Below are 27756 nucleotides of genomic sequence, written 5' to 3' on the forward strand. Positions count from 1 at the left end.
CTTGAAATAAGTAGGTGTTATTAACATCCAAGGAACTTGAAAGCCGGCAAATGAACTTGATTTCCCTCTTGATCGTGAAGTATGCTATGTATTGTTTTGAAAGAAATCTTGGATATCAATCATGCAAAACCTTTATTTCTGATATCATTCACTGAGTATCCAAGCTCACCCTCTCTATATATATATGTAGGTGATGAACAAGAAGGCATTGAGGCCTAGACGTGATTGCCGATGTGTTTTGAATGCTCTGCCGACATGTTTTGGATTTTGCGTTTTGCATCGTCTTGAAGATTATGCTTCTCGGCTTATGTTTTCTCTTGTTTGTTTTGGCATATGTCGGCTTGAGAAGCCTTTTGGTCAGGATGTATTTTGTATCTCATTTTGTTGTATCTAAAATTGTAAGACTTGTAAAGAGGTTGATGTATGACATTCCATTGGACTTATGCACGGCTCTCATGGACAACTCGGTTTATATGTAAATTTTGCTTCCGCTCTTGTAAGCCCCATATTTCATACTCTGATTGTGTGTGATTTTTGTAAGACGGCCTTCGGTAACCTCGGGTTACTGGCCATCACGGCACCAAACTACTAGGGGCGGTTTGGGGGCGTGACATGAACTGCTAAGGAAATTTGCAGAAGTGGGTTCGGGATCCAAAGACAAGCACCGCGAAGAAAGAGCTTTCGCAGTTGGCAAAACGACGCCGCTACCACCGGAAAAAAATCACCAGAGAAAATGACGATGATGATGAGCAGTACTATGGGCGATGCTTTTTTAAGAATCTGTGTATACTATGGGCGCAGTTTTGCTGCAGTCCTTTAAAGTGTTGTTGCTTCCTATCAGTGATGTTGTCCAATTGCAGAGTGACATATGTTGTTTTTTTGCCAGATAAACAACTAAGGGAGAAGACTCACTTTATCTTGTTATAGTTTTTTTTTTTTTTTCTTATTCTGCTGTCCTTTTTTTTTCTCCTCTCTTTCTGCCTCTCTCTCTCTCTCTCCATTATTTTGTTCTTCTTTGAATCTGTCTCTCTTTTTACATATGGTAATTCAAATGAAAACCTACAACAATCTTCCATTCAATCGACGATAAAACGAATCACAGATTGCAAAATCTGATCAAAAAAACACGAAATTTTAAAGATACATAAAATTAAAACAAAAAAAAAAATTGACAAGAAAGATGTAGCAATACCCCACTACTGTAAATAAATTCATTTTCAATCATGTTTTGTTTCATCTTCAATCGAGTTTTGTTTTGAAATGAAAAATCCACAATGAACTACATCATTACGTATAAAAATTATGTATGAATTTTTTGTTTATATAATATTAATTAAAGAAAAATCAAATATAAAAACTGCCCAATCAATTCCATTGTTATTTTTCATACATAAATCCCGAATTCCACAACTGCAAGCCAACCATTTGGTGTTGATGTCGAAGAAACCACCACATAGGCTGAGACCCACTTATCATATTCTATTTCTTGCAGTCCCATTTCTTGAATATGCAAGTGTGGTTATGGCACCAGAAATTTTTCTTAGTTTCCAATGAGATTTGAGAAGCTAATTTTACACAGTTCAACCATGGGATGGTGGAATTAAAACAACAGGAGAGTTGTAATGGAGATGATGGTGAGCGCATCCATGGTGGAGGTTTTGGTGAGTGTTATGTGATAGGAGTTGGTGGTACTTATGGATGAAATGGGGTTTGGGGGGACTGATTTTTTGGGTGAGAAAGAATGAAATGGTGATTATCCAATCCTCTGTTCTTAACTAATCAACAACTCTCACCATATTTTATCCTCCCAACAACACTTTCTTCTCTCTCAAGTACTCGCAACCTCCATTCACTCTCCTTCAATATCGCATCATTCCCATGAAGCTTGATAGGGAGGCTCTTGAATCATCTCTTCCATTCGAGTCCAAGCTCGATACCTCCTCACAGGCCATCCACTGGTTGTCACAACAATACCCAAAAGCCAAACCGCTTCCATTAATGAAGTCAAGATCAGAGATTGGGAGATTTTCAACGATGGGCATGTCATCGTTCATGGCATCAAAGACTTCTTTGATCCAGCCTTTGCAGATTCCACTTAATAGTTTTGTAATATAGTTGATCTTATGTATAATTTTATCAATTTTAATTTTGAAAAAACTCGGACTTAAAAAAAAATTACTATTACGGGTGTTGCCAATAATATTATTCTACAAGCATACAAACATTTGGGAATGAATCTAGCTTTTATACGTACATCAATTAGAGTGTTTCTTTAATTTTGAAACAAAACTTAAACCATCAATATTATATAAAGTATCGTGTTTTAAAACATGCTCAAGATTTTAAGACTACTTTTTCATTAACATTTTGAATTTAAGTAGAAAACTATAAATATTTTCGTACCTGAGTACAATACTCAAATATAATCACCCTAACATTAATCTATATATTAGTGGGGCCTCTATCTATGCAGGGCTAGGCGATGTGCTTGCTTACGTAAAAGACGGGCCGGTATTGATGAGAAAACAAATGAATCAATGATCTGATCATGAGTTGACGCGTTCAGAGATCACGGTTAAAAGATTGAATTCATGCTCTAATATCCACGATGACTCGTTCTGATGGTTGATACTTAAACTGTACTCCAGAAAGTACCCGCTGTAGGCGATGAGGTATATAGTGGCTCTGAAAAAATCAAATACAGAGAGTTACTATAATTGTTAGATTCCTATAAATATAATTCAATTAATGTCAGCAAAGCAAAAGTAACAAAGTGAATTCACATGAAGGCGACAAAGCCAACTCCATTCCATTTGGCAAACGTCGAATGGATCATGAAAATAACCCACAATAGAAATTTGTTCTATGATGGGATTGCGACAATTGTTCTATGGCAAGATTGCAGCAATTTCAAACTCAAACCATAGTTACTGTAAATAAGCTTTACAAACATTATTTCATGGAACAAAAGAGTTTTAAAAAGCAAGATTTCAGTTTTAATGATTGCAATCTCTATGAAATAATACAAGCTCCTCCTTGAGCATGGTTTCAGAAGTTTCATAACAAAACATGTAGTCAGACGTAGACACTTACTTATTCTCCTGCAAATAGAACAGCAATAATCTACTTCAAAATCAGAATCGACACTCCTCAGTCCAATCACCACCCCACCATATTACTTTCAGGAGGAAATCAATGGAAACTCCATTGGTCATTAAAACTATGTAGTAACTTTATCATCATATGTCAAAACCTTTTCTCAATGAACTCAAAAAATCTCATTGCTGAAGCACAATGGGCAGGGGATTGCACAATCACATCAAAATAGGAAGGATGTTAATAAAATACTAATATATATCAATAAAAACACAATGTACATCAACTCCAATGGTGAGCTATCCTTGATGCCAAAGTCAAAATTTGGCAACAACTCTTTCAGATTCATCTTCAATGTCAAAATTTGGCAACAACTCTTTCAAATTCATCTTCAATTGTTCGCTATCTTCCATGCCTAATTATAGCAATATCAAACTTAGTGCCAAAATTATAGGCATGAAAAATTTGGCACAAAAGTTTAGCAATTGTCAAAACCGGCAAGAGCTCCTCTCTATCCTTCTTGAGGAAGATGTTAGAGATAAATCTGGAATACTAATCTTATCTCTAGAGATTAATAGAAAAAAGATAATGCGTAGGATATAGTAGATATCCAAACAATCCTCTCCCTATCTCTAATGTCTACAAATATGATTGTACTCATGTGTGTCCATTTGCATGAGTAAAAATGAAATAGTACTACTGATCTTCTCCTGTGGACATAGGCCATCATGGATGAACCATGTAAACTTCATATTAAATTGAATAGTTGACCACCAACTCATTTAAAATCATAAGCTTTTAGATGAATTAATGGTCAACTATTCAACATGGTATCAAAGCACACAATAGATATTGTGTTTTAACCTTAGTTGCACGAAGCGGGAGCGGGAGCGGGGAAGCGTGGCCATGTAAAGGAGTCGAAATTTGGGAGCGTTTATATATTATTTTTATTGAAATATTTTTAATTTATCTATATAAACAAATTTTTTAAAAAAATTAATTAACATATATATGTTAGAAATTTTTTATTTTATGTAATATTTAATTAATTAAATACAACATAAAAAATATTTTTTAAAAATGAATAACAAATAAAAGTAGTGGAGTGATATTTTTTAGAACACTTGTCATTATTTTTGAATAAAATTTATTATATTTTATTTAATAAACAACATTTATGTTTTATTTCAATATACTTTTTATTTTTTATCTTATATATTATTTTTATTGATAATATTTTTAATTTATATATAATTTTTAAATAATATATATAAAAATATTGTGAGATATAATTTTTTTCTACAATTAATATTTGAAATATATTATAACTATCATAAATTGTTATAAATTATATTTTATTTTGTGTTTTTACTTAGAATTAAAACCTATTTATTTTGTGGATATAAAAATTAATATTAACTTAATATATATATATATATATATAACCCATTACATTTATTTATATTTATAAAGGTAAAATAAATAAATAGAAAATATATTAGAATAATTATAAATACATTTAATATTTGAATAAAATATAAAATATAAAATAAATAAAATAAACAAAAACAAGAGAGAAGAGAGAAGAGAGGCTCAGACAGAGGCGAGACTGAGAGTGAAGAGGAGGAGGCGATCGATCGATCGAGAGAGAAGAGGACGAGACGAGACGAGATCGAGGGAGAGAGGAGACGAGATCGATCGATCTAGAGGAGACGAGTCATGAGATCGAGATCGAGATCGAGAGAAGAGGGAGGGACAGACCAATCGAGAGGAAGAGAGACAGATCCGCGATCAGATTCGCGTTTCTCTATCATCAAACTCGCGATTCTTCTGCGAATCTGAGTCAGAAGTGCAGAATCGCACTTTTGAGGAAGAATCGTGAGCAAGTTGAACGATTCCTGCTACTAAGGTTTTAACCTTACCGCCTACCCAATAATTAAAATACTTGCACATGTTTAGCCCGCTTATGAAAAAGAGTCCGGCCATATAAATAATAAAGTTAACCCTTTCTCCGACAGCTTAATCTTTTAGATGAGTTGGTGGTCAACAATTTAACAATACATACCATAAACTCAACTAAATGGAAGAAAGGATCAAAGAGAGGGAGCAAGAGAAAGAAAAAGGCTATGAAAACAAGAGCATTGTCAAGAAGTAAGCACAATATCAGTGAGCTTACCTGTAGGCCGCAGATTCAGACATAGATGATTCTGCAACTTTATCTACCTTGCGAATCACTGCATAACTGCACTGGACACGTGATTTAATAAAAATTTGTGCAAAAGAAAAGCAAAAACCAAGTTTGCTTTCTTACATTAAAGTGAATAAGATAACTAATGCCCAAATCATTAGAACAATCTACTCTAAATTTTTTTTGCATATTGACTCCTTGAAGGGCCTAGGATTTTGATTTTGCGAGTCATCATCACTGGCAGGTCCCATATTTCCATACTGAAACCTGACTTGACAATGTAACTAACAAATCAATTGCTGTTCCTTTTTGCTGTCAAAAAATCCAGGTATTGTACTGTATCTTCCAGCACGTTATTTCAATGGTGCCTCTCTCTTGTTTCAAAACTGCCCCATGAAAAGTGAATACAGTAATTCTTTTAATATATGGCCAAAATTGGTCATCATGCACTCACTGTCAAATAGCAACATACTAGATTAGGGGTAGGCAATTGATGCAAAGTGTTTGGCTAGAGAGTTCCTAGAACTTATGGACAAGCAATGCAAAAAGGCAAAAGGCACTAGTAGAGGCAAGACGACACATGCTCAGAATAACGATCAAGACTCATCACTTCACCGTGGCCTACGATGGATTTTGGGCGAATTCCAACGTTTAGGTCTTCAATTTCGCGGATTTTCAGTTTTTGGAAATATTTGATTCATCTTTAACTTGGTCTAGATGAATCCGATTGTGCCTAGGTTTTTTCCAATAGATTTCTTTTTCATTATAGTGAATTTCAGCCTAACTAAAATCTTTCCATTTTTGGTAATTTTATTTTATTTTATTTTATTTCAGCTTGATTAGCAAGTAATTAGCCTAGGATTTGGTTTTCCTTTTTGCTTTAGGTTTTCTCTACTATAAATTCACATGAACGCCTTAGGGCAAACCAGTTGATTTTGGAGAATTAATAATATTGTCAGAGAGAGTATCTCTTTTTATCAAATTCATTGTTGTTCATCCCATTACCCTTCCCTGCATAAGCAGGTAGTAAAATGAAAGTAACAAACCCAATACAAAGCCCATCCCCTTTTGCAGTGATACTGAGATTTGAGATCAAAAGAATCAGCATACTTATGTATCCATATTATAATTAATTTTCAGCTATTTATTAGGTTACATGTTTTTCTTTCATTAATAATTAAGGTTAAAGTTGAGATTAAAGAGAGAGAAAATTATGGCAGGGCTAGAACGGTTATAAAAAAAAAACTACTTTTATTTCCATTGAGCTATCAAAAGGAACACTTGAGACACAGCATGACAACAAGTTGATTATGTAGCATCACAGATTAGGTGTCCAAAATATCTCCCCCCAACCATCCTAGCATGCCAATGGTAAACTAATACTATCTTAATGGTCCACTAAAATGGTTACTTTTAGGTAAAAATTCAAAAAGAACTTCACCTTTTAACTCGTGCTGGAGAAGCATTATGGAGTACATGATGATGAGCTGATGCATCATTAACAGATTCTGGGATTATAGACCCGAGAAAACTACTTGGTCTTCTGCTTCTATAAATTTATAAATACACAGATCAGTTGACTTCACAAATCCTTCAAATGAACTACAGCTTCAAGTTAAACATAAATAGAAGTATGTGCCCAATGCAATTCTTGAAGAACATAAAGAAAACAGCATTAAGAACAATGGAATAACAGAAACCAAAAAGGAAAAGATGTTAAAGTGTTAAATTAATGCATATGACAAATTATGATAATGGAAATTTTATGATTACACGTTATGACAAATTATGATAGATATGAGATCCTTACATAGTATGTCATAATGAATAAATATATACAAGTGTATACAAATGAAGTGTATATAAATATGATCACTAACTTGTGTGGCAAACAGAGAAGAGGTTCAAATGCAGTTCACCTTTGATTTAAAGTGAATCCTAGAGGGAAAGCATGAACAGAACCTGAAGAACTTGTGGCTACAAGAATATCTGGAAGTTGCATGGATGGCCCAAATGACAACGAAAATATAGTTGATGGGTATGTCCCCCTTCGGAAGTTATATGACTGCTAAAGATAGAATAGTTAGGTTCCTTAAGTATAATGCAATCAATTACAGATATGACCCAAAGTAAAGCTGATATGTTGCATTAAATCTGAGGTAAAAATGGTCATGCATTATTGACATTAGGCAACAGCATGACAGTACGGAAAAGGGTCGTCTATCCATTTATATGGGCCTCTCACAAAATCTAATTTAATCAATCATTAAATGCTACTAAACCATGTTAATTTTTATCCTAGTAACTATAAATTGAGCAGCTCATCAAACAGTCAGTTCACTATCCTTCTGCCTTCATCCACAGCAAGGTGTGGCACTATGTGTGCCTGAATGCACCAATTCATAATACAAGAGCTACTCCCCATGTTGGAAGTCCCATCAAAGGCATATGATATACTTCACCTTAGTCACATCTGAAACAAGGTGAACTCTGATTATGGTTCCCTGTTCAGATGCCGTTGCTATGTACATTCCATTTGAAGAAAGAACCATCGCAGCCAGCGGTGAGCGATGAGCATCTATCTGTAATAAATTAGATTTAGTTTAGAAATTAACTCATCAAAAGAGAAATATACACATTCAAGAAAAAGCTTCAATGTCATTGAAGCATCAAAGTACTATCCACAAACAAGAAAATAAAATCAGGCAATTAAGAATTCTGTTACATGCACTTGCGTATAAGTATTCGGTGCGAGTCCAAGTGTTACTTTCATAAATCTAATCTTAGGATATTGGGATATATATCCAAAAGTTAGATAAGGGTACAGGGAAGCATCATGAACATGATATATATATTGCATATTGCATATTAAATAATATTCTTAGATAAGATATTGTAAATTATGTAGAAATGTACTAAAAATTAAATAAGATTTAGAGAAAATATGGAATTTTTATCTCTCAATTATGTGAGAGGCTAGAAATGTTTCTTTACTTGAAAATCTGAGTTTCTTCTTTTTCAAACATCGTAAGAAATTAGAGGTTCCAAATGTCTAAATTTGATAAGGGTGCCGTACACATATATCACACCTTACCCTTATCATATCTAGTGGACATGGATATTGTGAAGAAAATAAAAGAGTCCCATGTAACATAAGATATATCCAATCCAATTTCATAATAAGAAAAGGAAAGAAAAATGTACTTTATATTCAGTGCATGATGCCCACCTCCTGCCCCACACCCCCAACCTTTTTATTTTTCACTTTTATAGATCCTGGTTCCTGATGTATGTAAATTGTTAACCATCGGAACTTATGGAAAATAAGATTTTAATGTTCAAAATGGATCAAATAGTTGAAATTTCAACTAACTTAGTTAATGCCATGTGTTGCAAACTGATGCAAAATAAGTTAGTAGCCCCAAACATTTTATACACTGTTGCTGTGCTCATAAGATCTCATTGCATCTTGCCTTTATTTGAAAGCTGAAGAAGCAACACAGGATTGTAAGCAGTATGTTACATGCTCTCTAAGAATTCATAGTACCTTTGATGCAAAGCATGGGAGGTCCAAGAAAAAAGAAATTTAGTTTAAAGAAGAAGAAGAAATGAAAGAAAAAGAAGGGGTAAATTTTTAGAATTGGTCATGCTGCATTAATGTGCAGTTGAGAAACTTGTGAATAGTAAAGGAAAAGGACAGAATTTCTATGATTCTATCAGCACTTATTTAACAAGTAAAAATACCAACCACCGCCCCCCCCCCCCCCCCCCCCCCAAAAAAAAAAAAGGAGTTAAAGAATAAAGGGTCATCAGGCCAGCCATCTTCTAACAAAAGGATACCACGTCCTCTATTAATGTTCAACTTCAATTTCTATAGACTTCACGAGAATGAAACATAGAAAATGTGTACATTTTTTTTTGTTTTTTTTTTTTGAGCATCAACAAAAATCTTATTATTAAAAAAGAGAAGAGAAAGACGACAAGAAGTCCTCATACAAAGAAAGAGAAAGAGCAAAGCAAAAACACAAAACTCCTAGCCCTAGGGATGGCAAACAACAGCCCTAGAGATCAAAAATAAAGGGACTCCTTTAAAAGGAGGGGAAACAAATGCCCAAAAAGATGCCAAATATTCCGCCCTATCCCACAAAGCCTTTACACTTGTTTCCTTGCCATCAAAGATTCTAGCATTTCTCTCCAACCATATAGCCCAAAAAATAACAAAAAAAATATTGGTCCACATTGTTTTTGCTCTCTTGGTTTTCCTAAACCCTATAAACCGAATAAGAAGCATCTGAATGCAGTCCCACGGAGCAACCCACTGATCATCACATAAGCTGAAAAGACGCTGCCATAATACACAAGCCATGGGGAAATGAAGGAATAGATGATCCGCTACCTCCGAGTTTCTCTTGCACGTCACACACCATTGAGGGCAAAGAGAGTGATTAGGTCTTCTCCTTTGGAAAACATCATTAGTTGTGACACCCTTTTGTCCTATAGGATGTTGTAACATGGGAGAGTTGATGTAGGATGTTGTAACATTATTTATGGCATATCTGCACGTGGTTGTTTAATTTGTTCCATGGTTCTTGTCGTTCAAGCTGTTTTGGGTTTGATGATGTCTCACTGAAGAGCCCCATCCTCCATATTACACATATAAATCAATTACCGAACTTAATTGAAAAAGTTTAGATTCCCAAATTTCCAATAGTACAATTTTATTTATTTATTTATTTATTTATTTATTTTGATTAAGGAGCATACAGAAATATTGAGCTTGATAGGTAAATCTTTCAGCCTAAGCCCACTGTTGTAACAGGTGGAAGGAGAACAAGACTGCTAGTTTCCAGGAAACACAATCACGAGTTTTGGATGTAAGCTTTTGTTAATTAAAATATTTGTTTCTAAAAACCAGAAGCACTAGAATTCAACATAAGTCACATTATGGCTAAGATACACTAAAAGCTTCTCAAAATAAGGTTTAAGCAGTTTTACTAAAAATAACATAAAAGAGGATGGCACCTCGATTTGAAATCATGCATTAAGCATTTTAACTAAAAAGCTTATAAGAAAATGTATAATAACCTCACAGTGAGAATGGCGTTCCATGACATTGTAGACTAATACAGATCCTTTTGTTGTACTCGCTGGAAGAGCCAAAAAGCACCCATCCAAACTTGGGGAAAATGCACAAAGTCCTGAGAGAGTACCAAATATGTTACAGCAGCAGAAATCAATTTTATAATCCAATTTATTCAGCACATGAGGATCTTAAGGAAAATGCAGATTAAGAACCACAACATTATTGTGAATAAAAAAAAAATACAAACTACAACACACTAGCCTTCATTCTAGAAAAACTGTCAAGAATTCAACTGTATTTCAAAATTATGTTGGGTATCATTAAGTGATCCATAGTATTGTCCCTTCCTCTCTTGTTGAGACCTTTCCAAACAAGAGCAACTGGGCTCAACTCATCTTGCCACCTATGCCCCTCTCCATGCAGCATCTCCTACCATTTGTTAGGATCAGTCCACCCATGTGATAAAGGTGGGTCCCATATAATTATTAGATTGGTTTATACATGTATTTGGTGTGGAATAGTAGAGCTCAAACTCTACTAGAACACCTAATATGTGTAGGATTTGGTTACCTAATTATATGGAACGGGATTCTTATGCGTAGACTATTATAAATAATCATGTGGACTATAGAGTTTTCTTGAGAGAGATTGAGAGATTGAAGTGAGGGAAAAAATAGATATGTAAGGGGTGAGAGAAAAAATACCATGAAAGCAACTGGTGAGCAGTGGCTCAACTACCCTTGAGCATGGGGTTCGCGTAGTGGTGTGGGTTTTTAGTGTTTTGTCCATCTCATATGTATTCTCTATTTTATTTATAGTGGAAGCTCTCTCTCCCGTGTCGAACCACATAAATCTGTGTGATTATTTTTCTCTTTAGTGTGTGCATGGTGTGCTTCCATTTTCATTGGGGGATATAGAATAAATCCCAACAAGTGGTATCAAAGCTAAAGGTTACCGATCCTAGTGGCAGTTGGCAAAGGGTGCGGTTACTGCACACGGAGGACTCGCATAAAAGAGAAAGAAATCCCAGTGGTACAAAGAAAAAAAAAAAAAAAGGTTCAAATTTGGTGAAGGCTTCCCCAAGAAGAAACATGGTAGAAAAATTCACGACAGAGGTGAATCTCAAGGTTTTCAGGGGCTGTGGTTTGATCAGTACATTAAGAATTTTTAGATTCTAAACGGTTAAAGGGATTGAACAAATTCAAGGGCGATCAAAGGTGATTGCATGTGATCTAGGCGATCTAGGAGCAATTTGGATCAATCAACGATGTAGAAGACCAATGTAGTTGGTTGGCAACTTGTACAGGTTCATGGAACATGTTTTGACAAGAGAGAAGCTAAGCATCAGACGAGTAGTATGAGTTATGGGTGAACAGTGGTGAGCAACCGTTGCAAGGATATTTGGTGGCCACCAACAGGAAGACAACGGGTTGTAGATTGTTCACAAAAAAAGGAAGCTTCAGGCATAGAACTTGAGAAGGTTTCGCGACAAAAAAAGTGTACAACGAAGGAAGTTGAGTCTCTTTTCTATGAAGGTTTTGGTTTGTGACAATGGAGACACCTCAGGGAAGTGCGGCAAATCTCATTGGCTTAAGCATGAGGACAAAGAATGCCACGAAGGACACGTTTGAGCACCATGGTGAAAGGTGCAAATAACGTGGCACTTGATTCAAGGGGGAGAAACAATTTCTAGGTGAAGGTGGAGTGTATCACGCAAACCAGGACATCCAAGTTGGCGGATGCACATAACATTTACCCGACATGAGTGGACGGGGTGATTGTTAGGATTAGTCCACCCATGTGATAAAAGTGGGTCTCATATAATTATTAGGTTAGTTTATACGTGTATTTGGTGTAAGATAGTAGAGCTCGAAATGTACTAGAAAACCTAATATGTGTAGGATTTAGTTATCTAATTATATGGAATTAGGATTCTTATGAGTAAACTATTATAAATAGTCATGTGGCCTATAGGGTTTTCTTGAGAGAGATTGAGAGATTGAGGTGAGGGAAAAAATAGAGATGTAAAGGGTAAGAGAAAAAATACCGTGAGGGCACCTGGTGAGCAAGGCCTCAACTACCCTCAAGCATGGGGTTCGGATAATGGTGTGGGTTTTGAGTGTTTTGGCCATCTCAAATGTATTCTCTATTTTATTCATAGTGAAAGCACTCTCCCGTGGATGTAGACAATTTGGGTCAAATCACGTAAATCTCTGTGTGATTATTTTTCTCTTTGGTGTGTGCATGGTGTGCTTCCGTTTGCATTGGAGGATATGGAATAAATCCCAACACCATTAACCCTGTCAACCTTAGCCTCCTGAGCCATAAATACATAATATCTTTCTCCCTTGTCTTTGATTCATTCCCTCCACGCTTTCAAAAGCCACTCCATTGGTGTTATCTCTATAGAAATGTGAAAATTGTTTCAGAACTTTGAGAAACTTGAACTTGGCAAGTTTGGAAATACATGTTGGAAACATGGAATTTGTGGTTTCAGAAATGAATTGGTTTGAGAACCATGGATGGAGAATTTTGGAAACAGTAATGGATTCGGGAATGAAAGTGGATTTCTAGATAACAATGAATTCAAGATAGTATATAGAGATGATGAGATTGTTAAGCTAGGCTGAGATGATGAGATTGTTCACCTTAATTAATTGGAGTTGTTTTGTGAACTGAAACAAATGGTATTTTGTATGAACTTTGTGAAACAAAAAGGTTTGTTTTGAAATGAACTTTGATTTCAAGTTTTGTAATGTAACAGTATAATGTATAGTATCATGATCATATACATTTTTAAGCATTATCTACAAGACTTTTGTTCATCTCTCGTTGTTTAACCTTTTCAGGTGTTGATGATGGACCACGTCGGCCATGAGCTGGTATGGAATTTGGATGTGAGCACTGGTTCCATTTGTTGATTGGCCTAGGGCCTTATTTGTTGGTCATGTACCTTCTGTGTAAATGTTGGACCTTATTTATTGTTGTAGCCCGTAGGGCATGGGCATTTGATTTCATTTGTTAGCTATACTCTTTTGTAACATGTTGTATATCATGAGATGTATATCATTGGGAACAGAGTGCATGGTTGGATTTACTCCTTAATCTTGATTATTTCCTTATTTTACTTCATTATCCATTTATTTCACCTATTGTCATGATTTCTTTTATTTCTTATTATGGGTTCGGATCTTGTGAATCTGGAGCGTGGCAGGCTTACTCTTGCAAGAGCTAAATAAAGCCTCACAAAGACAATCACAATTTTTTAAAGCTTAACTTTATTAAATAGAAGAATTAACAATACTAAAGTTCTCTAATTCCAATAAGACTATGACTCATTTAAGAAACAAAGAAAATTTAGCCACAGAGAATATTCTAAACCTAACAATACTATATATGAGACCCAAAAAAAATTACTCAGTAAGATCCATGGGTGGTCCTTACAGCCTATATATCCAACAAAATTGAATGTTACCTAACTATCTTTGCCTACTAAAGCCTAGTAAAATATGTACAAAATGTTTACAAGAGCATACTAAGTTATAAGAGAAATAAACATAAAGACTCAAGACTAATCCAAAGGTTCAAATGTGATGCCCTAACCTAGCATGCTTCGCATGATGGTAAAAAATAATGAAAAAAATTCAAATTATACAAAATACATATACATATATATATATATATATATTCCTTTTCATAAAACAGATATTCTTATGAATAAATCATCTATTTCAAGTTTCTAACTTATTAACCTTAAAATTCAAATAATTAGATTGGAGTTATGTTGCTTGGATATGGAGTTTACAACAAATTTGACAATATTTATCTCAACACCTCTTAAGAAATGGTCCCAGTATTTAAAACTAATTTTATATTTTTTTTTTCATTTGGAGTCATACTTTTATTGTATTATGCAAATGCCACATCTCAATGTTTAAGGCTCAACAGAAACATGTCCAAGTGCATTGAAGAAGGGAAAACGATTGAGACCCCACAATTTTACCCACAATGACATGGCAAGTTATGTGTCAACTTTTAAATTCTCACAAACTCAACCATGTAAGGCCCAACACCATTGCCATGTCATAGTGGGTGAAATGTGGGATTTAAATTGTGGGTCTCTAGCATTTCTCTTGAAGAAGTATCAAATGTCCGTCCAAAACTAAATAGAGAGAATGAGAATAAATCTTTGACTTTTTTGTATGACTCTTTGGCTTCTTGGCTTTTTGCCTTTTTTGCCTTTTTAGTGGCTTTTTGGCTAAGAAAGCCAATTGCTAAATGCTTGCTTAGGTCTCATTTGGTTGGGAGAATAAAATCATTTCATTTTGAATTATTTAATTCCAAATCTATCAATTTACAAATGAGCCAATTCAAATATTTTGTAGTCACCAAACAGAGTATATTTTAAATCTCTCAATTTTAAATTTCTGATATTTTAAAAGAAATGACCAAATTCATAATTTCACTAAAGAAAAGTTAATTTATTTAGTTTATTTTACAACCAAATACATCTAGTTATAAAATTCACAAATGAGCTAATCCTAAAATTACATGATTCATATTTTTGAAACAATCAAATGGGTCATTAATTAAATTAAGTACTACATCTACAAAATATAAGTCATATCCAAAAGTATTCTCTCCAATGTTGATGCAATATAGATATAGTTGTTTTTAAAAAGCATCCATAAATACTTAGGTGCTTATTGTAATTAGACAATGGACATTATTGCTTTAGGAAACAAGAAAACTCTATCACTGGTGCCCCCTTGAGAAAATTGACAATATATATATAAACATGTTGATTGCACAAATTGTGAATTCAGTCATAAATTGCAGAGAAAGGGATTCCAACCTCACCTTTAAAATTTGGCACTGTATCTATTGTGTCCAAGATATCAAGACTGTTTATGTCATATATGTATGTCTTTTCTTGCAAAATAACAACCAATCTGCACATAAAAATGCACTATTTCAACAAGAATTGAAAAAAGAAATGAAGTTATTGAATGAGAGAACAGTAACCAGATTCCTACAGTTAGGAAACCTGTTTAGATGTCAAGATCGGAGATATTGTTCCCAATTTTAAGATTTACCAATTATTCTTCCATTCCCCACCCCCACCCCCACCCCCCATGCTCATCACTTGTTAGTTTCAATAAAATAGTGACAATAAACCAAACCATTGAATCTTTTTACTGCTTTAGTATGATCAAATAGAAAAATACGAGAGCGATAAAGAGAATTTTCTCTCAAAAAAGAAAAACTTGAATTTGTGAGGCCAGCCATCAAACATATTGAAATTATACACTTAAACTTCGGCTTGTATTAAACACCCAAAGGAAGTTTTTTTTTTTTTTTTTTTTTTTCCCAACTAAGCACACTTCAAAACATCCTAATTTCATTTGATTATTCATCATTACAAACATTTCTTTCCTATCACCTCTGATCCCCCACAGGAAATTATAGTTCTTTACAAGGCTCAGAATCGCAAAGACAATTATCTCACTACATGCCCATGTTCCACACACCTGTAAGGTTACAACTGTAGTCAGCTTGGGTAATTCATGAAATTGCTACATGCTTATGAGCATTGATGAAACTCAATCCAGGGCTAGGTACAGCCTCCCACAAAATTTACCACTTGAGCAAAGGAATCCAGTATCTTGGCAACTCAAAATAAACTAATCTTGAATATCTGGTTCAGATAATATAATTATAATTAAACCTCCAAGAAACAAAAATGGACCGTAAATAACATTGAGGGCCATATAAATTTGAAGTGCATTATAATCTCAAACTAGTTTAAATGCAAGGAAAGGAACCCAAAACTGAGGAGAAAACCCATGATGGATTGGTGCTGCATGTGTACAACAGCAGGGGAAATAGTGATTCATCTTCTTTTGCATTATCTAGCAGCTACAGAGGTATGTGGATTGACCTTTGCATGATATGGCATTTAGTGGGTGATGCCTTGTTTTGTGAGAGATTTATTTGGATGTTGGAGTAGGCCCAACAGAGAGGGGGCTAGGAGCTTGTTCCATTGGTACCTAAGGAGAAAAGGCACTAGGAGAACTTTTACGGGGTGAAACATTCCTGGCCAAAAAGGAATGTTCGTTGTTTCCACTAATTCCAGCCTGTGGATAGTGGTTGGCAGACATTGTTGGGGGAGGCTGGAAAGTAAATCCCAGCATTAGAAAGTGGTGCTGTCAACAAGCTAGTGCTGGAGCCTTCAAAGATGAAACTCTTTTTTGTTAAGTCACTTCATATTAAATGGTTCCACATGATTTGAAAATTGACTTACCAATCACTGATCTGTAAGTCATTTCATGAAAAAGTTTTCAGGAAATAGCTTACCTTACCAATAAAAAGGTTTACTTAAACTTGTGCACAGCCAAATACCAAAATTTAGGAAAATATTTTCAGGAAAAATATTCCACTGCAAAATGAACTGGGCCTTACTGTGACCAAATCTCTAAGAAGCTTTTAATAATTAGAATATTGTACTACAGAAAATCTTAAAGGTTATATTACAATTCGCCATTTTTGTCCCAAGTATCATCCAAAAGGCGGGTTTCTACCTTCCCAAATGAACTAATTCTTAAAATTCCTTCGAAAGTTTCCACATAGGTTTCTCATTCAAATTTCAATATTATATTCAAACTATTGAAGAAGACCATCTTAACATAACCCAAAATAAAGGGGAAAAGAAAAAGATAAAAGGACCACACCTAAAAGATGGATGCATGCAAGGAAAGAAAGGACAACTTGGTCACTCAATGGTTTGATCATTCAAGAAACAAAACAGGTTCCTCAGATATTCATCAAATTTACATGTCTGAAAATTATCATCAATGCCTTAACAATACTGCTAATACTTCACTTCAAGTCGTGTTTAATGTTAAAAGCACAATTATCAAATTAAATGCTTCCAACTATCCATAAAAGAGCAAGTCCAATGTAGATGTTTTACCTTTTCCTATTAACACGAACAGCAAGGATTGAAGTTAAGAAATTTAGGTCTCAAAGAGCATTTCCAGTTGTAACATTGAATAAACATAGACGTCGTGGGGATAGAGATGCCTGTTAGATTCAAGAAAAAATGGTAATTAATTAATGAAATTTCAAAATTCGATAAAAAATTGTATGTTTACTAGAAGTGCTAAACCATCTGAAAGTGCACAAATCAATGGACAGCATAAGAACCTGTTCACCAGCTCCAACAATGGCAAGAAGACTTGAGGCATAAAGCATTTCCACAATGACAAATGCTCCAATAGCTGACAAAAGAAAATAGATTTGATTAGGATGATCTTAAAAAAACATGAAATCATGTTAGCTTTACTGTATCTCAAATGCACTACATGCATTCAATTTGAAAAATACTATGCATAGCAATCAACATGAGAGGGAAGACGAGTAGGGAGGGAGTGTGGGGAGTGTTGTAGTGGAGAGACTAGGCTAGCTAACTTACTTAGATAATCAAATGAGTACCAAACACAAATCAACTGACACGTATTAGTGAGTGAGAGAATGACATTAGTGAAAAATCAACTGCAATTATGAAGTTGAATATCAACCCAAATAAACTCATCTCAACTCTCAACCAATTTTGATTGGATATGGGAATTCTGTTCAAACTTTTAGGCCTTCAATATTAATATAGGAAATAATCAGAATAAGCAAGAATAGAAAATTTTAATGCAGTACATCAGTTCGCAGGTTTCCTTCTTTTTGTATAATTTCTTTGAAACTTTTAACTCAAAAAACAAATCTAAACTATCAATGCCCAAAAAATAAATTCATGTTTCAGAAAACATTTGTGATCAGGAAAATGTTTTTTCAAACCATTATCGTCAAGTAATTTTAATTTTACAAAATAATTTTAAAAAGGCAAAAATGTCTTCAGATATTTAAAATTGTTCAAACCTATTTTGAATTGAAGAAATAGTTTTACTGATGATATATATGAAATAATCAATTTTAAAATATTTTTAAGCAGATTGTGTAGTCTTATCATAAGCATTCCCGTCAATATATTTCTTTCTACGAATTATACATTTTTCATGAAATACAACTTCTATTTCTATTTTATCTCCAATCTCTTCAGGTGAAATCATAGCAGTTGTTAATCCATTTTCTCTAATTAAAACATAAAATAAACTTTCATTGATCTATATCAATAGCAATATGAATGACTTTCAATTTACTAAGTGGCGATCTTTGTTTCTTCAATTGCATTGCAGTTGTGACTATTTTTGGTATGATCTAAGTTACTAAGTAACGTAGACACAAACACACAACGCAACATGTGACACTATACGAACATGTTGACGTGTCGATTTTCAAAATATCCAGGACACGACACACTTAGTCCACATTAAAAATTTATATTTTTACAAATTAATAATGTCATATATTTGAATAATTTATTCAAAGATAATGAAAAATATGTAACATAATACATTAAAATCTATATATTTATAACTTAAACATCAAGATATCATTCACATAGAAATCATATTTTAAATAATGCAAAAAAATAATAGAACATTGTAATACACATGATGTATTCATCTTATAAATGTTTCAAAATATATTTAGAATTCACTAGTTATGTTATGAATAATGCAGAATATTGTTATCATGAAGGAATTCATCATATAGGGTGTGTTCAGAGACGGTTCAAGAAGTGTTGCCTAAGTCTACAAAGTGTCGGTGAAATGTCCGATATTATGAATTTGATTTTTTAATTAAGACACATTAAAGAAGTGTCTAATATGCTTTTAGGACTGTCCAAAGAGTCCACAAAAGAGTCCGTGCTTCTTAAGGTAAGATGTATAGATTAGAAAGTATGGGGCATACTCCAATTGGAACCTTAGGCAATGGCATTATGCATGAGCTAGTCCAACAAGCAACCCTTTGCTTGATTGGGCAGATTATAACACATGATTGGGATTATTAACCCATGGGACTCACATTCTATTGTTTAGCTGAAAATTTTATTATTCAAATTAGATTCCAATGGCCCATTCTATCTAACAAAATTGACCCATTATTTATCCTACGACTAATAATGCAAAACATACATATAATTGGGATTAAATATTTCCATCTCTATTACAAAAAAAAAATGTAGACAAGAGGGAATTATATATCTCACTACTCCTCCGGATAACCAATCATTGTTAGTCCTCTCACTATTAATCCCGCTAATCAAACAGGCCCTTAATTGACACTCAAGCGCCAAACGGAAGTATTATCACTCAAACAAGTTTAAAACAATTTTTACAGACTCAATTCATGGGCAAAGCAACTAAATTAAACAACAAAAGCAGCAACAGCGTCAACAACTATCACTATATCAATTAACGAATAAATAATTGAAATAAAAAAATTTAAAAACTTGTATGATGTACTTGCCTCGTTCATAACACAGCCTCCCAGTATTGGCATCAAATATTTTGAATCCATCCCTCGTCGCAATTGCAAAGCAACTGAGAAAATTCGGAATAAAATCAATTCCTAAATCAAACTAAATTTCAAATTCACACAACTAAAAATCAAACCCTAATTCGGAAAATCAACGTATATAAATTACCTGTTATCCTGATTGAAGGAGGCACAGAGGATTGGATAGGAAGAGGAGGATGACTGATTCGCCATTTTTGGAGATTTTGTTGCTAATTTTTTCTCATCGGTTTGTTATTTTTTTGTTTTTTGAATCATCATCAACAACTCTGTGAAAGAGAGAACATAAAAGACAAGCGACTATGCTTACCTGGTTTCCTTTCCTTACACTTACGAAGTAGTCTTCTTGTCTCCTTTAGGCCTCGTTTGGCAAGAGGCTATTTTAGTCAATTAGTCAAAAAGTTACTAAATTAGTCAAAAAGTCAACAACTCATACCAAAAAGTCAAAGATGTTCCGCATTAGCTAATATAGTTAATTTTTTTAATTTGAGGATTTTTTAGTTTTTTTTAATTTTTATTTTAGAATTTTTTTAATATTTATGAAAGAAAAGATGTAACGATTATAAATAAAAATTAATATTTTATCTTATTAATTTATATGACTTATTATGTCTTTTTATATTTTTTTTAGTCTCAAAGTATTAGCCAAACAAACACTTAGGAAAAACTCCTGTATTTTTTTTATTCAAAGGCAAAACTCCTTTATTGAACCTTTTGTTTGGTGAAAAGTACCGTTTAATTTATTTTATTTCATAAATTTATTAAGGATGAAGTGTATAATTGAGAAATGACAACTTAAATTTTTTTTTCTTGAATAATATTACCCATGTATATATATATTTCAAAGAGTTCTTTTGACAATGAACACTCTTATTTTATTTTATATAAGTTTAAAAGTATTGTGCATATGTATTTTTGATTGGTTCATCTAGTATATACTTTACTTTTTGAAATAGTAAAATATTACTGTAAATCAGAATATCATGTTACTATAAATTAGAATAATATGTTAATGTCAAACAAAGTAACATATTACTATTTACCTCAATTTCGACGGTATTTTTTTTTTATTTTGTAAGAATTTCATAGTTAATATGGATCTTATTTGATAGATCTTGATAAGAAATTTCTAAAAATACTAATTTTATTAAAAACCGACATCTAAATCGAAAGTTATATTATTTTAAAGTTTAAAATATTAAATTACTCACTAAATATGTTTTGGTAATAGTAGTATATGTTGGATTTTTTAAGAAATTTTTTTTATATTTGTTTTTAATGCATTAAAGATTTATTATGAGTAGGCTTTGACCAAATCTCCCAATTTTAAAAATATTTTAGTTTAATGTATGAACCATAAACTTTTAATTTTTTAATTTAAATTCCCTCCATTTCATTAAAAAAATCAATGTTACCATTTGTTATTGGATGTAGAAAACAGTATTATGTTAGATCATGTATTTCCTAATTGACTCTATTTTAGGTTTAAAGTGAAAATATACTAATCTACTACTATTTTAAAAGTTTGAAAAAATCTAAGGTGTCGTTTGATAACATTTACGTTTTTAATTTTCTGTTTATATTTACAAAAATTTTAAAAACTCAAACAAAAATTTATTTGGTAAATTTTTGATTTATAAATCAGTGGTCTCAGTTTATAAATTTGGCCAAAACATGTAAACTCAAAAAATGTGTTTCCGTCTTGAGTTTTGAGTTTTTTTTTTTTTTTTATATCACCCAACACTAGCCACCACCCGCTACCATTTTCTACCACCATCTTCCGCCGCCACCATCCATCTCCACCACCCACCTGCCACCACCACTCACTACCCACCTGCCACCACCACCCACCACTCGCCACTACCACCCACCTGCCACCTACTAGCCACCACCCACCTGCCACCCACTCCCCACCACCACCCACCTCTCGCCGCCACCACCACCACCACCACCACCCACCACCCACATGCCATCCATCCGCCACCACCTACCACCCGCCACTACCATCCTCCGCCCGCCACCACCACTCACCACCATCCACCACCAGCCACCAGCCACTTGCCACCCACCCGCCATTACCACCACCACCACCCACCATCCACCCGTCACCCACCTGCCACCACCCACCACTACCACCACCACCACCACTACCACCCGCCACCACCACCACCACCACCCACTCGCTACCACCCGTCACCGTCACCCACCCACCCACCCACCACCACCACCACCCGCTACCACCCACCACCACCCATCTGCCATCACCACCCACCACCCGCCAACGTCACCCACCCACCCACCACCGTCACCCACCCACCCACCATCACCAGCCGCCACCTACTTGCCACCACCACCACCCACTCGTTACCACCTACCACCCGTCACCATCACCCACTCACCCGCCACCACCACCACCACCACCACCCACTCGCTACCACCCGCCACCGTCACCCACCCACCCGCCACCACCCACCATCCGCCACCCACTTGCCACCACCACCCGCCACTGTCGCCTACCCACCCACCACCACCACTCACCCCCCACCACCCACCACCACCCGCTACCCACCACTCACCATCACCACTTTCCACCACCGTCTTTCGCCGCCACTTGCCATTTCTCACCTTTTTTTTATATTTTTAATATTTTTTAAATATTTTATCAATTACCAAACGCGTTTGTAGTTTATATTTTTTTTTAAAAATAAACAAAAACTAATTTATTGATTTTTTGTAAATATACACTGAAAACGTAAACGTTAGTGTTTTTTTGCTTTTCATGTATCTTGAAAATACTCTCTCAAAAGTTTTCCATTTAAATCCAATCATTGCATCATGTACAAAAGTCCTTTTTCTTAACACTAACATTAACATTTATTCATTTATTTAACACTAAAAAATGATCAATTTCCTATTCCTCTCTTCCAAAAGTCCTATAACAAATTTGTCTCCCTATTTTTGAATTGATGATTGAATTATAAATTTTTTCTTATTCCCTCTATCTACTTCCATACTATTGTACATATTATTTACAATTGTCTATAATAGATTAGACCGCTATGAATATTGTGTGAATATGTTGAATTGAATCTTAGAGTTGTATTCATTTTTTCGAATCTACACAAAATACTGTGGATATTTTGGGTTAAATCGTAGAGTTGTATACAACTATTTGAATCTACATAGAGGGAGACGCATCCGGTTTCGTACTGCATATAAGGAATTCGCAGGCTATTTTTGTACACTTTCTTTTTGTTTAGATTTTATATTTTGCATGGTATTTTAATAATCAACAATGCTACAGACCCCCAAAAAACACAACCCCATAAGCCCCGCTCACATGTGGTTGGTCCAGGAAGGAAAGAAAAAAAAAAACAAACAAACAAACAAAAACACATATTGGTTCATATCACTTTAAGGGTCATGGGGGTCCCAATTTTGAGAGTCCCAAGCATTTTTGTTTAATAATCTACGTATGCTGTCAAAATTCTTAATAATAACAACTTTCTTTGGTTTAATTTTTGAAAATTATTTTTTAATATTGGGTTTTTCATATTTTTAATTGATTTTCATTTCATATTTTTTCATATTGATTAGTGATAGTGAAATTTCTTCATATTATATATATATAGATAATACTTTTTAGATGTATATCCAATATAAATATAATTAAAAAGTAAAATATTTGTGAAAAAATTACTAAATACAAATAAATATGAACATGTACTAATTTTTGGTATTTTATTCATATTTTCTTGTATTTAAAATATAATAATATTTAACATTAAAAAATTTTAAAAAATTACACAAATAAATTAGTTTCTAAATGTATTTAGATTAAAAATTATATTATATTGGTAACAATAGCAATGAGAAATAATGGAGTCCTAACAGAGCCATTAAATGACAGGATTTGACGGTATCTAAAAGTTATTCCTTGTAAACTTTTTCTTACTGATATAAATCAATAAGATACCTATAATTGTGTTTAGAATTTTACATAAAATGTGTAGTTCATTCTACATGTGTAGTTTAAATTCATTCTACATGCGGATCCACCTTACACCAATTGAACCTCAACCACACTTCTTCATCCATGACAATTTTGTTGCTTTTGATTCATTCTACATGTATATCTCGTAATATGGAACATTCCTTCTTGATTCATGGCAATTTTTTTGACAAATTTTTATAGTAACTAGATTTTTCCATATGTAGAATTAGAACAAATATAAATCACACATTGACGTTTATAAATAAAAGTTGGTGCGTTTTTTAACTTCTCTTAAACCTTTCAATTTCAATTTATGAGGACTCGATCTGTTTGAATTGTGTTTCACTTTGATTTTATCTGTTCATTATCACATTATAGATATTGAAGTTGCGCCAAACCATGAAATTGTTCATTTGAAACTTTGACGGAAATATATTTTTTGATTTTATTTTGTGTTGAAGGTAGTTATAGTTGGATTTTATTTTATTTTTTTGGGATTAAGATTATTATAATTTAAAAAATAAATAAATCAAATTTCTTGAAATTTCTTATTAAGTTAGAACTCTATCTTAAAGTTTTTATTCAAAAATAAATAAATTTTGTTCAACAAACGGTATACATTATTTTGTTCATGATTCAAAAGCCTTGTGGATTTGCTTTAGGAAGTGTTTTCAATTTCTTTCTATTTTATAACAATAAGTCAAGTGATTCTATTTGGACTCAAATAATAACTCAGTACGCCCAATTAAAATTTAAAATTTTAATTCCTATTATACCCTACTATAAATTTATAATAAGGACAATACATATTAAATCCTAAAATAAAATATTATTTTTTTAATGATACCTCAAAACCACTTATACGTATTCTTTATATTCAACTCTCTTCATTTTCTTCTCTAAGTTTCAATTATTTTCTCATCTTCTTTCTCACTCCAAACAACAAGCACTACAAGAAGCTTTAGGCCGACCGTGGAATAGAAGAATGAGAGAACAAGTAGAGAGCAACAAATCCCAAATGAATAATTGTAATGAGAAATCTATTTAAAGGTTTTTGAAAGGATTTTTCAAAGTGGTATAATTTGGGATTTGGATGTACATTGAAGGATAATTTGGGAAAAAAGCATAGGGTGTATTGGCAGTAAATTATAATTATAAATAACTAGCATATCACCCGTGCTATGCACGGATTGTGTTTACAATTATCTATAGATGTGAATTGTGATTTTTAAATTTTTTTTTTAAATGTCTTCTTTTTTTCCTTTTTTATATTATATTAAAGTTTAATATTTTGATAATAATCATGTGTGTTGGACTTTTCAAGGAATTAAATGTCTTTTTTTATTATATTATATTAAAGTTCGATATTTTGATAATAATCATATGTGTTGGATTTTTCAAGGAATTTTTTTTATGCTTGTTCTTAGGAAAAATTAGTCTAGGGTCTCTTTCCCATTTTTCGTAATGGAAGAAATCCACAAAATTATTTTTTGATGCCTAAGGTCCCTCAACTCCCACACCCATATATCACAGAGAAATTTGTCTGAAATCAAACCTCAGCTTCCCACTTTTCTCTTTCTCTCTAGAATACATACACAAATATATATCTATAGCTTCGATGGCGGTGAGTTTTGAACCAGACTAGCCACGCTCAGTTCCGCCGCAGATCGCCTTGTGCTCCGTCGTCTTCCTCCTCGTCTCTTCACAATCAGACTCCGACGCCAGCCACTGCCTTGCTACAGCTACAGGTATACCGCAAGCACATATATATATATATATATATATACTCCCACACTCCATTCCTTTTTCCTGTGTTTTGAATCAAAAATTTTGGACAGATTTTAAATATGAAAACAAACATTTTTCTCATATTTTCTTTTCTCTTTTTAAACCTTTATACAAATCCATAATCCAAACACAATTTATAATCGAGTCAGTAGCAAGTTTCTCTAGCAAATTATATACTGTTTTTGGCAAATTTTTTTACTTGTCATTCATATATATTCCACTTTCTTAGTCATGAGATTCTCGGATTCAAATTTCATATCTATTCTAACTGTAGTATTAATTGATGAATTGCAGGTTCACCCAATTCAAAGAACTCGGTTACAAATTCTGCAAGTTCATCATCATTGGTCTTGTCTCAAAGCATCACGTCCATGCCCATGGCAGCTTTATCCATTATTTTTCTTTCTTATTTTTTTGGAGGAGTATGTGATAATTACTGAAATTAACAATGTTTTTGGAAAGGGTTGTGTCATGACCCGAACCCGCCCCTATGGGTTAAGGACATAACCGGCCAGTAATCCTGGGATTACCTACGGCCTCAGACCAAAACAGACATATCTTGTCAGAGAAAAGGGGCCAAACGGAAGCAATAAATAAAACTTTGTCCATAGAGCCGTGCTTATATGCACATTAACAGACCACATTTAGTTACGTTAATAACCCACAGTTCAAAAGTACAGCTTCACAGAATTCATTACAAACAGGATCATCCAAAACAAGTCAACCTATGACGGACTATTTACATAATTACATCAAGTCCCTGCCGGCAAGACAAAACATAAATACATAGTTAAAGGCAAGGGTAGGTCTCAAGAGTGAGACGCAAGGCTGACTTCCTCAAAACTCGGATTTATCCTAGCAGACTTCACTGGGGCTGGGTTTGGACTTCCCTTGGCTCACCTACAAACACATGAATGAGCGTGAGCGATAGCCCAGTGAATAATATCAAATATAGCAGTTACACAACAATATGTAGAACAACATGCTCTAAACGGCCTTGGGCCCAAGTCTCACTTCTATTTAACGAATATATATAACTATACGAAATTCAAAGCAAGTAACTGTAGTTCTAAACATTCTGGCCTTCGGCCCATTCGGATTTCCATTCATGGCGAAACGGCCTTCGGCCCATTCACTTATGTCAAAACGGCCTTTGGCCCACTCTTTTATGTCAAAACGGCCTTTGGCCCACTCTTTCATACCAAAACAGCCTTCGGCCCACTCATTCATGTCAAAACGACCTTTGGTCCATTCATTTCCATCAAAACGACCTTTGGTCCATTCATTCTTATTGAAATGACCCTTGGTCCATTCATTTACATCAAAACGACCTTTGGTCCATTCGTTCTTATCAAAACGACCTTCAGTCCATTTATATCAAAACGACCTTCGGTCCATTCATATCAAAACGACCTTCGGTCCATTCATTTACTCCTGTCAGACTTTTGTCCACAATCACAATCAACGACTTATAGAGTTTATAGGGAAATAACAATTGGACATTGGACAAGCTTTCAAACATTGATATTACTCACAGTGATCGGCTTGTTGATTTGCCCTGGAGCTTGACCCTACACGTTTCATGAACACAAAAGGGGTCATTAACAGTTTAATCCGTTCTTTAATTCACATATTCCTCTTTAGGCTTTATTATTATCTCATTAACTCATTTACAATGCTTAACATATGCCTAAGAGTGCTTGCAAGTGAAACAGAACGGAAAACAGAACACAAAACGCAAAAACAGGATTTCAGAAAATAGGGTCTCCGCTCGAGCGTAGACTTCCCCGCTCGAGCGGACCCTTAGGTCTGCAAAAGTACTGGTTGCCTTCAATCCCAGCTCGAGCGTGAACTCGGCCGCCCGAGCGTGATGCCTGTCTACATAGCTACCCGCTCGAGCGTTAAATACCCCGCTCGAGCGGGAACCATGTCTGCAAAAAGATGCTGGGAGCTCGTTTTCTCCGCTCGAGCGTGGACTTCCCCGCTCGAGCGGAAGCAGAAATTCTGGAAATTCCAGATTGTGTTCTTGAGCTTCAACTCGATTTCCCAACTACCATTCTTGCATGCAAGGGCTCAAATCTCAAATATAATCATACTAACATGGTTCCCTTGCAAGATCATAACATTATGAAGTTC

General features: G+C 34.2%; 1 protein-coding gene across 1 annotated transcript; it reads right to left on the reverse strand.

Moving 5' to 3' along the window:
* Positions 1-2276: 2276 nt before the first annotated feature.
* Positions 2277-20192, reverse strand: LOC114300898 (autophagy-related protein 18b). The gene is given in 11 exon segments (XM_082912467.1): positions 2277-2685; positions 5273-5343; positions 6726-6833; positions 7204-7349; positions 7747-7866; positions 10370-10482; positions 15228-15319; positions 17341-17450; positions 17574-17647; positions 19791-19864; positions 19969-20192. Coding segments are annotated over 10 exon segments (918 nt in total). The 5' UTR covers positions 20034-20192; the 3' UTR covers positions 2277-2685; positions 5273-5327.
* Positions 20193-27756: the final 7564 nt, after the last annotated feature.

This window comes from Camellia sinensis, unplaced genomic scaffold (assembly GCF_055761805.1).
Source record: "Camellia sinensis isolate YWXY unplaced genomic scaffold, ASM5576180v1 Unanchor3, whole genome shotgun sequence".
NCBI lineage: Eukaryota > Viridiplantae > Streptophyta > Magnoliopsida > Ericales > Theaceae > Camellia > Camellia sinensis.